The sequence below is a fragment of the Oncorhynchus gorbuscha genome, linkage group LG18 (genome assembly GCF_021184085.1).
Source record: "Oncorhynchus gorbuscha isolate QuinsamMale2020 ecotype Even-year linkage group LG18, OgorEven_v1.0, whole genome shotgun sequence".
NCBI classification, from domain to species: Eukaryota; Metazoa; Chordata; class Actinopteri; order Salmoniformes; family Salmonidae; genus Oncorhynchus; species Oncorhynchus gorbuscha.
The window spans coordinates 6000113-6016920 of NC_060190.1; the positions used below are offsets into that span (position 1 = coordinate 6000113).

The 16808-nt window shown below is 43.6% G+C and overlaps 1 protein-coding gene across 1 annotated transcript; it reads left to right on the plus strand.

Annotated features, from left to right (window-relative positions):
* Positions 1-7764: 7764 nt before the first annotated feature.
* klf1 (Kruppel-like factor 1 (erythroid)) lies at positions 7765-15459 on the plus strand. Its single transcript, XM_046310809.1, has 3 exons — positions 7765-8182; positions 8590-9514; positions 13793-15459. The coding sequence occupies exons 1-3, from the start codon at positions 8105-8107 to the stop codon at positions 13966-13968; spliced, it is 1179 nt and encodes a 392-aa protein (XP_046166765.1). The 5' UTR covers positions 7765-8104; the 3' UTR covers positions 13969-15459.
* Positions 15460-16808: the final 1349 nt, after the last annotated feature.

Here is a 16808-nt window from a genome sequence, read left to right on the forward strand (position 1 = left end):
CATTTCCGAATGGTAGTCTGAATTATCCATTCTAACAACATACGTCTTTGATCTCCATGACTATCCAGCAGACGGACCGGCAACCGCAGAGAGGGAATACAAAGGCAGACACTTGTAAATATGTAAATTGCAATTTATTTTTGAATAAATTCATGTTCATAGTATTAGCAATTTCTATGAGTGTAGTAATCCTCCATGAGTTTCCCGCTCTTGAGGGGTCCCCACCCCTTTCCTTTGTCTACCAAGCTGTCATATCGGTTTCCTCAGCTAGGGACTTTTTCTTTGTATCATGTTGTAACCAATGTGTGACTATTTGTGTGTGTGTTTATGTAATTCTGTGATTTATTTTAAGTTAGTTAGTAAATAAATAATTAAGCCAATTTGTATGTCGTCGATTCGTGATTCTATGCTATGGTTCGTGCAGATATCCAAGGGTTTGCGACGTTCAGTAATGAGACTGATGAGGTAGTATTCATGAATAAGCGACTGTTTTGATAAGATATGAAAATATCGGAAGAGTTATATTCAGGAAATTGAAACTCTATAAACAACATGTTCCCGTAGTGCCCCGACTTCCTAGTTAATTAAAGATACATGATTAGTTAAATCGTGTAATTAAATTACACATAGAGAATTGATTTGATATTATACAGTCTTCACATTTAATGATAGTCAACAACACGACACTGCTGATGCACAACCAAATTTTCGAAATTGCACCTTATGCACCTATTATTCTAACTCTCAACAGTAAGTTGAGACCCCAAATGTATGTAAATATACAGTACCACTCAAAGGTTTGGACACACCTACTCATTCAAGGGTTTTTCTTTACTATTACTATTTTCTACATTGTAGAATTTGAGTGAAGACATCAAAACTATGAAATAACACATATGGAATCATGTAGTAACCAAAAAAGTGATTCTTCAAAGTAGCCAATATTTGCCTTGATGACAACTTTGCACACTCTTGGCATTCTCTCAACCAGCTTCATGAGGTAGTCACCTGGAATGCTGAAACTGGCTCTCATGAGGACCACCACAGGAAAAGAAGACCCAGAGTTACCTCTGCTGCAAAGGATACATTCATTAGAGTTAACTGCACCTCTGATTGTAGCCCAAATAAATGCTTCACTGAGTTCCAGTAACATACACATCTCAGCTTTATCTTGGCCAGGTCGCAGTTGCAAATGAGAACCTGTTCTCAACTAGCCTACCTGGTTAAATAAAGGTGAAATAAAAAAAATAAAAAAACAGCAACCGTTCATAGGAGACTGCGTGAATCAGGCCTTCATGGTCGATTTGCTGCAAAGAAACCACTACTAAAGGACACCCATAATTAGAAGAGACTTGCTTGGGCCAAGAAATACGAGCAATGGACATTAGACCGGTGGAAATCTGTCCTTTGGTCTGATGAGTTCAAATTTGAGATTTTTGGTTCCAACCGCCATGTATTCGTGAGATGCTGAGTAGGTGAATGGATGATCTACACATCTGTGGTTCCCACCGTGAAGCATGGAGGAAGAGGTGTGATGGTGTGGGGGTGCTTTGCTGTTGACACTGTCAGTGATTTATTTAAATTCAAGGCACACAACCAGCATGGATACCACAGCATTCTGCAGCAATACGCCATCCCATTGGGTTTACGCTTAGTGAGACTATCATTTGTTTTTCAACAGGACAATGACTCAACACACACCTCACAGGCTGTGTAAGGGCTATTTGACCAAGAAGGAGGAGAGTGATGAAGTGCTGCATCAAATCAAATCAAATCAAATTTTATTTGTCACATACACATGGTTAGCAGATGTTAATGCGAGTGTAGCGAAATGCTTGTGCTTCTAGTTCCGACAATGCAGTGATAACCAACAAGTGATCTAACTAACAATTCCAAAACTACTGTCTTATACACAGTGTAATGGGTTAAGGAATATGTACATAAGGATATATGAATGAGTGATGGTACAGAGCAGCATACAGTAGATGGTATCGAGTACAGTATATACATATGAGATGAGTGTGTAGACAAAGTAAACAAGGTGGCATAGTTAAAGTGGCTAGTGATACATGTATTACATAAGGATGCAGTCGATGATGTAGAGTACAGTATATACATATGCATATGAGATGAATAATGTAGAGTAAGTAACATTATATAAGGTAGCATTGTTTAAAGTGGCTAGTGATATATTTACATCATTTCCCATCAATTCCCATTATTAAAGTGGCTGGAGTTGGGTCAGTGTCAATGACAGTGTGTTGGCAGCAGCCACTCAATGTTAGTGGTGGCTGTTTAACAGTCTGATGGCCTTGAGATAGAAGCTGTTTTTCAGTCTCTCGGTCCCAGCTTTGATGCACCTGTACTGACCTCGCCTTCTGGATGATAGCGGGGTGAACAGGCAGTGGTTTGGGTGGTTGATGTCCTTGATGATCTTTATGGCCTTCCTGTAACATCGGGTGGTGTAGGTGTCCTGGAGGGCAGGTAGTTTGCCCCCGGTGATGCGTTGTGCAGTCCTCACTACCCTCTGGAGAGCCTTACGGTTGAGGGCGGAGCAGTTTCCGTACCAGGCGGTGATACAGCCCGCCAGGATGCTCTCGATTGTGCATCTGTAGAAGTTTGTGAGTGCTTTTGGTGACAAGCCAATTTCTTCAGCCTCCTGAGGTTGAAGAGGCGCTGCTGCGCCTTCTTCACGACGCTGTCAGTGTGAGTGGACCAATTCAGTTTGTCTGTGATGTGTATGCCGAGGAACTTAAAACTAGCTACCCTCTCCACTACTGTTCCATCGATATGGATAGGGGGGTGTTCCCTCTGCTGTTTCCTGAAGTCCACAATCATCTCCTTAGTTTTGTTGACGTTGAGTGTGAGGTTATTTTCCTGACACCACACTCCGAGGGCCCTCACCTCTTCCATGTAGGCCGTCTCGTCGTTGTTGGTAATCAAGCCTACCACTGTTGTGTCGTCCGCAAACTTGATGATTGAGTTGGAGGCGTGCGTGGCCACGCAGTCGTGGGTGAACAGGGAGTACAGGAGAGGGCTCAGAACGCACCCTTGTGGGGCCCCGTGTTGAGGATCAGCGGGGAGGAGATGTTGTTGCCTACCCTCACCACCTGGGGGCGGCCCGTCAGGAAGTCCAGTACCCAGTTGCACAGGGCGGGGTCGAGACCCAGGGTCTCGAGCTTGATGACGAGCTTGGAGGGTACTATGGTGTTGAATGCCGAGCTGTAGTCGATGAACAGCATTCTCACATAGGTATTCCTCTTGTCCAGGTGGGTTAGGGCAGTGTGCAGTGTGGTTGAGATTGCATCGTCTGTGGACCTATTTGGGCGGTAAGCAAATTGGAGTGGGTCTAGGGTGTCAGGTAGGGTGGAAGTGATATGGTCCTTGACTAGTCTCTCAAAGCACTTCATGATGACGGAAGTGAGTGCTACGGGGCGGTAGTCGTTTAGCTCAGTTACGTTAGCTTTCTTGGGAACAGGAACAATGGTGGCCCTCTTGAAGCATGTGGGAACAGCAGACTGGTATAGGGATTGATTGAATATGTCCGTAAACACACCGGCCAGCTGGTCTGCGCATGCTCTGAGGGCGCGGCTGGGGATGCCGTCTGGGCCTGCAGCCTTGCGAGGGTTAACACGTTTAAATGTCTTACCTCGGCTGCAGTGAAGGAGAGACCGCATGTTTTCGTTGCAGGCCGTGTCAGTGGCACTGTATTGTCCTCAAAGCGGGCAAAAAAGTTATTTAGTCTGCCTGGGAGCAAGACATCCTGGTCCGTGACTGGGCTGGATTTCTTCTTGTAATCCGTGATTGACTGTAGACCCTGCCACATGCCTCTTGTTAATCCACGGTTTCCTCTTGTGTCTGAGCCATTGAATTGAGATTCCACTTTGTCTCTGTACTGACGCTTAGCTTGTTTAATAGCCTTGCGGAGGGAATAGCTGCATTGTTTATATTCGGACATGTTACCAGTCACCTTGCCCTGATTAAAAGCAGTGGTTCGCGCTTTCAGTTTCACGCGAATGCTGCCATCAATCCACGGTTTCTGGTTTGGGAATGTTTTTATCGTTGCTATGGGAACGACATCTTCGACGCACGTTCTAATGAACTCGCACACCGAGTCAGCGTATTCGTCAATATTTCCATGTGACGCAATACGAAACATATCCCAGTCCACGTGATGGAAGCAGTCTTGGAGTGTAGAGTCAGCTTGGTCTGACCAGCGTTGGACAGACCTCAGCGTGGGGGCCTCTTGTTTTAGCTTCTGCCTGTAGGCAGGGATCAGCAAAATGGAGTCGTGGTCAGCTTTCCCGAAAGGGGGGCGGGGCAGGGCCTTATATGCGTCGCGGAAGTTAGTAACATCAGATGACCTGGCCTATATAAATATATAAAATAAAAGGTATGATTTGTTTAACACTTTTTTGGTTACTACATGATTCCCTATGTGTTATTTCATAGTTTTGATGTCTTCACTGCTATTCTACAATGTAGAAAATAGTAAAAATAAAGAATAACTTTTGAATGTGTACTGTAGGTTTGTCCAAACTGTTGACGTGTACTGTAGATGTTTTTATTTTCTAACCCGTAAAACCTGATCAGAACCAGGACAATGTCCCCATGGAGAAAGAGCTGTTCTCTGAGCCCCTGCCAGAGTCATTGACCACAGCCTATTGTCTGCAGTTCGGCCCCAGTGTAAAATTCATGAGGATCTACAAGAGGGCGTTTGGCCAAGACCACCGAGTGGCCAAGCACAAGCTCCATTGGAGGTCAACAAAGCTCTTTGTGGACTTTGATGCCACCTATAACATTGAAAACATGAATGCCCTCAACAGCTACATGGAGGTATATTTGAACCTCTACCCGGAGGTGAAGCCTTGGGAGGAGGAAGATCTTCAAGAGGTGGAGCCTCTGGGGCAGGAGTCTCTGTAGGTGAAGGCTCTGGAGTTGGAGAAGGAGGTGGTGGAGAAGGTAGTGGAGACGGACATGGAGGTGGAGAAGGAGGTGAGGAAGGATGTGAAGGAGGTTGAGAAGTAGGTGAAGGTGGAGAAGGATGTGCAGGAGTTTGAGAAGTAGGTGGAGATGGAAAAGGATGTGGAGGAGGTTGAGAAGTAGGTGGAGAAGGACGTGGAGGTGGAGAAGGAGGTGAAGAAGGATGTGGAGGAGGTTGAGAAGTAGGTGGAGAAGGAGGTGTAGGTTGAGAAAGAGGTAGAGGGGAAAAGCACGTGGAGAAGGATGTGGAGGAGGTTGAGAAGCAGGTGGAGAAGGATGTGGAGGAGGTTGAGAAGCAGGTGGAGAAGGATGTGGAGGTGGTTGAGAAGCAGGTGGAGAAGGAGGTGGAGGTTGAGAAATAGATAGAGGTGGAGAAGCAGGTGGAGAAGGATGTGGAGGAGGTTGAGAAGCAGGTGGAGAAGGATGTGGAGGAGGTTGAGAAGCAGGTGGAGAAGGATGTGGAGGAGGTTGAGAAGCAGGTGGAGGTTGAGAAAGAGATAGAGGTGGAGAAGCAGGTAGAGAAGGACGTGGAGGTTGAGAAGCAGGTGGAGAAGGAGGTGGAGGTTGAGAAAGAGATAGTGGAGAAGCAGGTAGAGAAGGATGTGGAGGAGGTTGGGAAGTAGGTGGAGAAGGACGTGGAGGTTGAGAAGCAGGTGGTGAAGAAATAAGAACCACCTAGCTACAATTCTTAAAATATTCAATCCAAAAGTATCATTATCATCATTTACTATGGATGTCTGGTGTGTTCATAATAGATGTGTGTTTAGTTATTTTTAACACAGATCTTTTCTTTCTGTCTGTCTGTCTGTCCACCCGAAGACAAAAAGAAAACAAAGTGCATCAGGTTTCTCAGGTCCAGGACCAGCCCTTCCAACCTTCCCAAGGATGACAGAGCCCCACCTGAGCTGCCTGCATCTCTCACACACACAGAGCAAAACATTAGATATATTTGCATGAAGCAATACTTGCAATGAAAAAAAATTGAATTGCTTGGAAAATATGATGTAATGAATTTCCTCCTCTTCTTCCGAAGAGGAGAGGCGAAACGGATCAGAGGACCAATACGCGGCGTGGTAAGTGTCCATGGTTCTTTTTAATACGTTAAGGTACACATGAACAACTGACTACAAAAAACAATAAATGTGAAAACTCAAAACAGTCCTATCTGGTGCAATCACAGAGACAGAAACAATCACCCACAAACACACAGTGAAACCCAGGCTACCTAAGTATGATTCTCAATCAGAGACAACTAATGACACCTGCCTCTGATTGAGAACCATACTAGGCTGAAACATAGAAATACCCAAAACATAGAAAAACAAACATAGACTGCCCACCCAACTCACGCCCTGACCATACTAACTAAATACAAAACACAGGAAATAAAGGTCAGAACGTGACATATGAACATTGTGTCCTTGAGCTTTTTTACATGAATATAATCTGACTATTATTACAATTCATGTGTACCAATACAGTACATTGAACTTTATTGCACCAATGAATTCATTATAATGATGGTGCCATAATATAAACAGTATTTGTAAAAAAGTGTCTATAGGGCATTCATAACAAGCTTACATAAGGTCCTTTCTAACACAAGGTTTTTCCCAAGTAATACTCCTCTGTAGACGGAAAGTGAAAGATTGTTAAGAAAAGAGTGAGAGAGTCTTTATCTGTGTTATGGAGCAGTCAGCAGGGCCAGGCAGTAGTCAGCAGCACCATTATCTGTTGTCAAACAGGGGCCTCTCTGGCCCCCATGCACACTGATAAACACAGCCTCGCACATAATCACCTACTAGACACACAGGTCTTCTCAGAACCACATGTCCCAGAGGTGTGTGTGTGCTGCTCAATGTGTGTGTAGCAGTTTTAGTAGTGGGGGAGGGGAGTTTGAGTTGTTTCATGAAGCTGAATGAAGAGGCCAGTGTCAGTAGGATATTCTGCTTGCACTGTACGCCATAACATGTCAGTAGGATATTCTGCTTGCACTGTACGCCATAACATGTCAGTATGATATTCTGCTTGCACTGTACGCCATAACATGTCAGTATGATATTCTGCTTGCACTGTAATAACATGTCAGTATGATATTCTGCTTGCACTGTACGCCATAACATGTCAGTATGATATTCTGCTTGCACTGTACGCCATAACATGTCAGTATGATATTCTGCTTGCACTGTACGCCATAACATGTCAGTATGATATTCTGCTTGCACTGTACGCCATAACATGTCAGTATGATATTCTGCTTGCACTGTACGCCATAACATGTCAGTATGATATTCTGCTTGCACTGTACGCCATAACATGTCAGAGAAACAACAACTCCAATACACTTGAAATTACATTTTCAGTGGTTTTGTGCAAAACGAAGTCCATAACATTCATTAGCTAGAATTACATCTGTTTGTTGTTCTTTTTCAATTCTCTTTCTCTTTGGAGTTGTTTTGCTGGCCATAGAATTCTGCTCAGGATCAGAAAAACAGGGAGGGGTAGCGAGGGGGGAGATACAACTGTTCATTCACTCTTTCTCCTGGTTAAGAAGAGAGGACTGGAGTAGGAAATGGAGTTGGCATAGAACACACACACACTCGCGCACACACGCACACGCACACACACACACACACACACACACACACACACACACACACACACACACACACACACACACACACACACACACACACACACACACACACACACACACACACACACACACACACACACACACACACACACACACACACACACACACACACACACACACACACACACACACACACACACACACACACACACACTTATGTCCCACCCCCCAACGGTCATCGGAAGATACATGAACGGAGAAGATTTGAAGTCACGTTCACAACCGAGAGAGAAAGAGGGGGGGAAACGGTAGACGGGTAGAATGGAGAGAGGACAACTGTAAAAGAAAGTAGGCTACTTGGCAGATCAAACTGGACAACAGACAGGTGTAACTGTTTTCAGGATGACTGGTTACTTACAGTTTGCAAGAGTCTAACCATTGTGAGATGGTCATGTAAAAGAAAAGACAAACCTCGCATTGCTGTCACCACTGTAACCTGTGTGACGTCTAACTCGAACTGGTCAGATGGCTGGGACACAAGCTGCTGTGCTTCCATCCTTCAGCTCCTTCTCAAACTTTGTTCACTCTGAGGACAATATGAAGGTACGTATTCCACTTGTTACTTTTATTTGGTTTCTACATTTTGCTGAAACAATTAGAAGTGTTGTCACTTGTATATCTTTGTTTTAAGAGGGTGAGTCTTGGGGCTAACAGCAGAGTGTCTAAACGCCACCAACATTTCTTTGAACAAAATGTTTTGACTCGCAATGAAGAGGCCCTGTGAGCACAGCCTCATATCCCCAACACATTTAATACAATATGTGTATTTTGATTTAAGATCTGTCCAAATATCAAATGTATTTTATTTGGAAAGTTATTACAAAACTAGGATTTAATTATAAAATAGTTATTTTAATTTGTTAGTGGGTGTTGTTGCGTTATTTCCATATTTATGTGAAGTTAGTAAGTGAGGTTCGATATGAACTGATGTTTTTGTACTGTCGCACAAGGAGTGGAAATTTGAGGATGGCGCTCTCAGTCTGGACTCTCAAACCAAGAGGACGTCACCTGGCAACACCAGTGACCAGCAGCCAGTTCTTCCTCACCTGGACGATGAAAGTGAAACCTCATGGGACATGGAGTTCTTGTTGTCTGACTGGAGCAGCCCATCACCTGAGCTGAACCCCTCTCTGGACTACAACACTCAGCATCTTCTTCAACCGGACCAAACTGGACTCGACCATGATGGAGGAGGGGTGTTGACGGACCAAATAAGTCCAGACAGGCTTCATACGGGCAGCAGTAGCCTGATGGTTGAGCTGCTCACCCCCTTAGAGACCATTGGTTCAGGCATACCAGAACTTTACAACCAACAGGTTCGGTCATCATCATCATTATCATCATTCCCCATTCAACCAAACGTGGACCAGTATGGTTTCAACCCCGGAAGCAACCAGGAGGGACATGGCAGAGATAGAGCCACTGCTGTCCTCACTAAGTCCAAATCATGGGACTTTGGAATGGGACACTACTACCCCCAACAACACACTTCCATGGTGACGTTTCAAGATGGCAGATTCCTCCAAGCCCCTGTCTCCATGACAACCTCTATGACCTCTGAATTTCGAACCCACCACTACAGCTTCCTCCAAAACTACCCCCACCACCTGGGTCTATACCGCAGCCAGAGGGACTACAACCTCCATGGCCACCACCACCAACAAGCTTCCTCCAACCACTTCCCCTACTCCCAGCACCAGCAGCCCCACCTAGCTATCACCTCCTCAGGGGTTCCCCCTGGTGGCTTGGAGGGGAAGAACGGCCGCAGGACTGTGGCGAAGAAGAGAGCTGCTCTACACAGCTGTGAATACTCAGGTTGTAGTAAGACCTATACCAAGAGCTCCCACCTCAAGGCTCACCTCCGCACACACACAGGTAAGAATACATCAATTAGAATACGTTGCACAGGTAAGAAAACATCAATTAAAATACATTACACGGGTAAGAATGCATCAATTATAATACATTGCACAGATAAGAATACAAAGATTAGAATACATTACACAGGTGAGATTAGAACACATTACACAGATAAGAATACATAGATTAGAATACATTACACAGGTGAGATTAGAACACATTGCACAGATAAGAATACAGAGATTAGAATACATTACACAGGTGAGATTAGAACACATTACACAGATAAGAATACAGAGATTAGAATACATTACACAGGTGAGATTAGAATACATTACACAGGTAAGAATACAGAAATTAGAATACATTACACAGGTGAGATTAGAATACATTACACAGGTATGAATACAGAGATTAGAATACATTACACAGATAAGAATACAGAGATTAGAATACATTACGCAGATAAGAATACAGATATTAGAATACATTACACAGGTAAGAATACAGAGATTAGAACACATTACACAGGTAAAAATACAGAGATTAGAACACATTACACAGGTAAAAATACAGAGATTAGAATACATTACTCAGGTAAGAATACAGAGATTACATTACACAAGTAAGAATACAGAGATTAGAACACATTACACAGGTAAGAATACAGAGATTACATTACACAAGTAAGAATACAGAGATTAGAACACATTACTCAGGTAAGAATACAGAGATTACATTACACAAGTAAGAATACAGAGATTAGAACACATTACACAGGTAAGAATACAGAGATTAGAACACATTACACAAGTAAGAATACAGAGATTAGAACACATTACACAGGTAAGAATACAGATATAAGAATACATTACACATATATTGAGGCATTAATGCATATTCTAGGGATTAGAATACATTATGGATAATAGGCAGAACTGCATGATGGACAACTTCATATGGATGAATAATGATTCATGGTTTTTAGTAGTAATGGCTATTGAATAGAAAAAGTCTAAACGATCCTTGGGACGTCCCAACTCTGATGCCAACCCATTGAAGTTGAAATGTAAAACAGTTAAGGAAAGGGTTAGGTAAGGGTTAAGGTTGGGTTAAGGTTGGGTTAGGGTTAGGTAATGGTTAAGGTTGGGTTAGGGTTAGGTAAGGGTTAAGGTTGGGTTAGGTAAGGGTTAAGGTTGGGTTAGGGTTAGGTAATGGTTAAGGTTGGGTTAGGGTTAAGGTTGGGTTAGGGTTAGGTAAGGGTTAGGTAGGGGTAAGGTTGGGTTAGGGTTAGGTAAGGGTTAAGGTTGGGTTAGGGTTAAGGTTGGGTTAGGGTTAGGTAAGGGTTAGGTAGGGGTAAGGTTGGGTTAGGGTTAGGTAAGGGTTAAGGTTGGGTTAGGGTTAGGTAAGGGTTAAGGTTGGGTTAGGGTTAGGTAAGGGTTAAGGTTGGGTAAGGGTTAGGTAAGGGTTAAGGTTGGGTTAGGTAAGGGTTAAGGTTGGGTTAGGGTTAGGTAAGGGTTAAGGTTAGGTTAGGGTTAGGTAAGGGTTAAGGTTGGGTTAGGGTTAGGTAAGGGTTAAGGTTGGGTTAGGGTTAGGGTTAGGGTTAGGTAAGGGTTAAGGTTAGGTTAGGGTTAGGTAAGGGTTAAGGTTGGGTTAGGGTTAGTTTAAGGATAGGGGTTAGGGTTAGGGTTAGGTAAGGGTTAAGGTTGGGTTAGGGTTAGGTTAAGGATAGGGGTTAGGGTTAGGGTTAGGTAAGGGTTAAGGTTGGGTAAGGGTTAGGTTAAGGATAGGGGTTAGGGTTAGGGTTAGGTAAGGGTTAAGTTTGGGTTAGGGTTAGGTTAAGGATAGGGGTTAGGGTTAGGGTTAGGTAAGGGTTAAGGTTGGGTTAGGGTTAGGTTAAGGTTAGGGTTAGGTAAGGGTTAAGGTTGGGTTAGGGTTAGGGTTAGGATAGGGGTTAGGGTTAGGTAATGGTTAAGGTTGGGTTAGGGTTAGGTTAAGGATAGGGGTTAGGGTTAGGTAAGGGTTAAGGTTGGGTTAGGGTTAGGTTAAGGATAGGGGTTAGGGTTAGGGTTAGGTAAGGGTTAAGGTTGGGTTAGGGTTAGGTTAAGGATAGGAGTTAGGGTTAGGGTTAGGGTTAGGGTTAGGTAAGGGTTAAGGTTGGGTTAGGGTTAGGTTAAGGATAGGGGTTAGGGTTAGGGTTAGGTAAGGGTCAAGGTTGGGTTAGGGTTAGTTTAAGGATAGGGGTTAGGGTTAGGTAAGGGTTAAGGTTGGGTTAGGGTTAGGTTAAGGATAGGGGTTAGGGTTAGGTAAGGGTTAAGGTTGGGTTAGTGTTAGGTTAAGGACAGGGGTTAGGGTTAGGGTTAGGTAAGGGTTAAGGTTGGGTTAGGGTTAGGTTAAGGATAGGGGTTAGGGTTAGGTAAGGGTTAAGGTTGGGTTAGGGTTAGGTTAAGGATAGGGGTTAGGGTTAGGGTTACTTAAGGGTTAAGGTTGGGTTAGGGTTAGGTTAAGGATAGGGGTTAGGGTTAGGGTTAAGGTAATGGTTAAGGTTGGGTTAGGGTTAGGTTAAGGATAGGGGTTAGGGTTAGGTAAGGGTTAAGGTTGGGTTAGGGTTAGGTTAAGGATAGGGGTTAGGGTTAGGGTTACTTAAGGGTTAAGGTTGGGTTAGGGTTAGGTTAAGGATAGGGGTTAGGGTTAGGGTTAGGTAAGGGTTAAGGTTGGGTTAGGGTTAGGTTAAGGATAGGGGTTAGGGTTAGGGTTAGGTAAGGGTTAAGGTTGGGTTAGGGTTAGGTTAAGGATAGGGGTTAGGGTTAGGTAAGGGTTAAGGTTGGGTTAGGGTTAGGTTAAGGATAGGGGTTAGGGTTAGGGTTAGGTAAGGGTTAAGGTTGGGTTAGGGTTAGGTTAAGGATAGGGGTTAGGGTTAGGGTTAGGTAAGGGTTAAGGTTAGGTTAGCGTTAGGTTAAGGATAGGGGTTAGGGTTAGGGTTAGGTAAGGGTTAAGGTTGGGTTAGGGTTAGGTTAAGGATAGGGGTTAGGGTTAGGGTTAGGTAAGGGTTAAGGTTGGGTTAGGGTTAGGTTAAGGATAGGGGTTAGGGTTACGGTTACTTAAGGGTTAAGGTTGGGTTAGGGTTAGGTTAAGGATAGGGGTTAGGGTTAGGGTTAAGGTAAGGGTTAAGGTTGGGTTAGGGTTAGGTTAAGGATAGGGGTTAGGGTTAGGTAAGGGTTAAGGTTGGGTTAGGGTTAGGTTAAGGATAGGGGTTAGGGTTAGGGTTAGGTAAGGGTTAAGGTTGGGTTAGGGTTAGGTTAAGGATAGGGGTTAGGGTTAGGGTTAGGTAAGGGTTAAGGTTGGGTTAGGGTTAGGTTAAGGATAGGGGTTAGGGTTAGGGTTAGGTAAGGGTTAAGGTTGGGTTAGGGTTAGGGTTAGGGTTAGGGTTAGGGTTAGGGTTAGGGTTAGGTAAGGGTTAAGGTTAGGTTAGGGTTAGGGTTAGGGTTAGGTAAAGGTTAAGGTTAGGTTAGGGTTAGGTAAGGGTTAAGGTTGGGTTAGGGTTAGTTTAAGGATAGGGGTTAGGGTTAGGGTTAGGTAAGGGTTAAGGTTGGGTTAGGGTTAGGTTAAGGATAGGGGTTAGGTAAGGGTTAAGGTTGGGTTAGCGTTAGGTTAAGGATAGGGGTTAGGGTTAGGGTTAGGGTTAGGTAAAGGTTAAGGTTGGGTTAGGGTTAGGTTAAGGATAGGGGTTAGGGTTAGGTAAGGGTTAAGGTTGGGTTAGGGTTAGGTTAAGGATAGGGGTTAGGGTTACGGTTACTTAAGGGTTAAGGTTGGGTTAGGGTTAGGTTAAGGATAGGGGTTAGGGTTAGGGTTAAGGTAAGGGTTAAGGTTGGGTTAGGGTTAGGTTAAGGATAGGGGTTAGGGTTAGGTAAGGGTTAAGGTTGGGTTAGGGTTAGGTTAAGGATAGGGGTTAGGGTTAGGGTTAGGTAAGGGTTAAGGTTGGGTTAGGGTTAGGTTAAGGATAGGGGTTAGGGTTAGGGTTAGGTAAGGGTTAAGGTTGGGTTAGGGTTAGGTTAAGGATAGGGGTTAGGGTTAGGGTTAGGTAAGGGTTAAGGTTGGGTTAGGGTTAGGTTAAGGTTGGGTTAGGGTTAGGTTAAAGATAGGGGTTAGGGTTAGGTTAAGGATAGGGGTTAGGGTATGGACGTCCCAAGGATCTTTGATTACATTAACCCTATTGAACAGAATACAATTTACACTATGAATGATCAACACATTGTATCAACAATGTGCTTTTGTGTGCTATTGATTCCATAGGGGAGAAACCATACCACTGTACGTGGGAGGGCTGTGGGTGGAAGTTTGCCCGTTCGGACGAGTTGACCCGTCACTACCGTAAACACACGGGTCAGAAACCCTACGTGTGTCTGCAGTGTCAGAGAGCCTTCTCCCGCTCAGACCACCTGGCCCTGCACATGAAGAGACACACATGATGAGAGGAGTGAAGGATGGGTATGACTGGGGCCGTGTGAGATCATACACACTAATATGTGTGTACCTGTCTACACACACTCTCATTCTGGTTCTCATTCTCTCTCTCTCTCTCTCTCTCTCTCTCTCTCTCTCTCTCTCTCTCTCTCTCTCTCTCTCTCTCTCTCTCTCTCTCTCTCTCTCTCTCTCTCTCTCTCTCTCCATCTCCATCTCTCTTTCTCTCACTCGCACACTAATCTAATCAACACACACGCGGTGCACACGCAACTACTAGGTAGAGTAGGGTTATCATGGATGAAGAGGAGGCGTCACTACTCAAAGATATACAGTGGACACACACACGTTGTCCACACACTATAAACAGCTAAAGTAACGAAGAGTCTTACAGTTACAGACTGACTTAACACTAAAAATAAACATTTACATTTCAGTCATTTAGGAGACGCTCTTATCCAGAGCAACTTACAGTAAGAGTTAGGTGGGACAATCACATATCACAGTCATAGTAAGTTCTCTTTTTCTCAATAAAGTAGTTATCAGCAATGTCAGAGATAGAAAGGCGGGGGTGGAGTCAAGAGCAAGTTTTGGTTCAGGATTTTGGGATTTCTTTAATGTTTCTTTGAGGGGGGGGGCTCGAGGTGAGGAGGGGGATTATTTAAAATAGTCTTTGAAGTTTGAAGAGGTAGGGTTTCAGATGTTTTCTGAAGATGGTTCCACCATTGGGGTGTTAGGACAGAGAAGAGCTTTGACTGGGCTGAGGGGGTGCTGCCCTCCTGTAGGGGTGGGAGGGCCAAGAGACCAGAGGTGGCAGAACAGAGTACTCGGGTTGGGGTGTAGGGTTTGAGCATAGCCTGAAGGTAGGGAGGGGCAGTTCCTCTTGCTGGTCTTGTAATGGAGACATCCAGTGGAATGCAGTCTGAAAACTAGGTTAGAACATTAGCATCCAAAATGTACACAAAGTTCAAAGGTCAATACAGGCTGGGTCACAGGGGACTGTCATTCTGGCTGAAACATTGTATAAGGAACTTCATACAAATATGGGTTGTTTGCAAAATCCAACACTATATTTATGGATCTTAATATTTCCTGTAAATTATCTAAAGATTTTATTTTATTTTATTAAGGCTAAGATGTTTCTCGAATTAAGGTTAAGATTTGGTTAAGATATCAACTTTTCATGTGGTAAAAGTTACTAGTTTCTTAATTTCATGGAGACAGATCACGTCAACTGAACCACATTGAAAATACACCAAGCAGATCAATTTTGTATAATTTCCAATTGAATAAATGTATTTATTTGCAAGGCTTTTCATATTAATATAATTCATAACTTCATACTTTTTATATCACTTTGGTCATTGAGTGCTTTAAACTTTTCTCAGAAGTTTTATTTGTATCATTTGCTTATTTAAATTTCACTGGATTATTGAATTGTTTCTAATTTCTAAGTAAAATGTAAGTTAATTCAATAAATGTGTACACTTACGAGTGAAGCGCCAATGTATAATTTAACCACTAGATGTCTCTGTTCTATAGGGATATTATGAAGTGATACATTTTTTGGCTTTTTAGTCATTTGACAGACACTTATCCAGAGCAACTTAGTTCATGCGTTCATCTTAAACTAGGTAAGCCAACCACATATCACAGTCATAGTAAGTCAAACTGTTCCACAATATCAACAAAGTCAGTGATAGTAACAAAAGATAAATGCAAGTGTAAGCGCAAGAACGTATACACCGAGTGGACAAAACATTAGGAACACCTACCTAACGTTGAGTTGCACCCGCGTTTGCCCTCAGAACAGCCTCAATTCGTCGGGGCATGAACTCTACAAGGTGTTGAAAACGTTTCATAGTGACGCTGGCCCAAGTTGACTCCGATGCTTCCCACAGTTGTGTCCAGTTGGCTGGATGTCCGTTGTGTGTTGGACCATTCTTAACACACACACATCAAATATTTTTTTTAATGTTTTATTATTTTGTATTTTTTTTAACGAAATAGAGTTAAGAAAATATTTACTAAATTAACTAAAGTAAAAAATGTGATAAAAGTAACACAATAAAATAACAGGTTAGTCATGGTAATTTGTACATGTAGGTAGGGGTAAGTGAGTATGCATAGATAATAAACAGCCAGTAGCATCAGTGTAAAAACAAAAGGGGGGGGGGGCAATGTAAATAGTCCAGGTGGCCATTTGATCAAATGTTCAGCAAGTCTTATGACTTGGGGGTAAAGGATGTTGAGGAGCCTTTTGGACCTAGACTTGGCTCTCCGGTACCGCTTGCCGTGGGCTAGCAGAGAGAACAGGTCATGACTTTAGTGACTGGAGTCTTTGACAAGTTTATGGACCTTCCCCTGACACCGCCTGGTATAGAGGTCCTGGATGGCAGAAAGCTTGGCCCCTTTACGACTGTCTTGGTGTGTTTGGACTGTTGGTTTCTAAATATCAGAGTAAGAACTCAACGGACACTATGAAAGCTTAAACCAGGTTTATTCCCAGAGGATCGAACAGCTGGACAGAGAGAAGACATATTCACACAAGCACTGATATTTAACCCTTTCTCCTCTGCTGAGTCTCCTCCTACACATCTGAACAGCCAGTGCATCTCTGTTGCTAGTCAAAACCTTAGTGATATCTGTTCTTCCTCACTTCATCTGACCTGACCTCTGCCCCAAAGTGCTCACTCCTCCCCAACTCACAGCTGTCATATTGACTCGTACCAGACTGTGTCTCTTTTCCTCCCATAGGTGCCCTGATGGCTAACAATAACATATCCTGACATCATGTAAACGTTACACATTACCCCTCTCTCCCTCAGTGACATGAATAAGTATATTT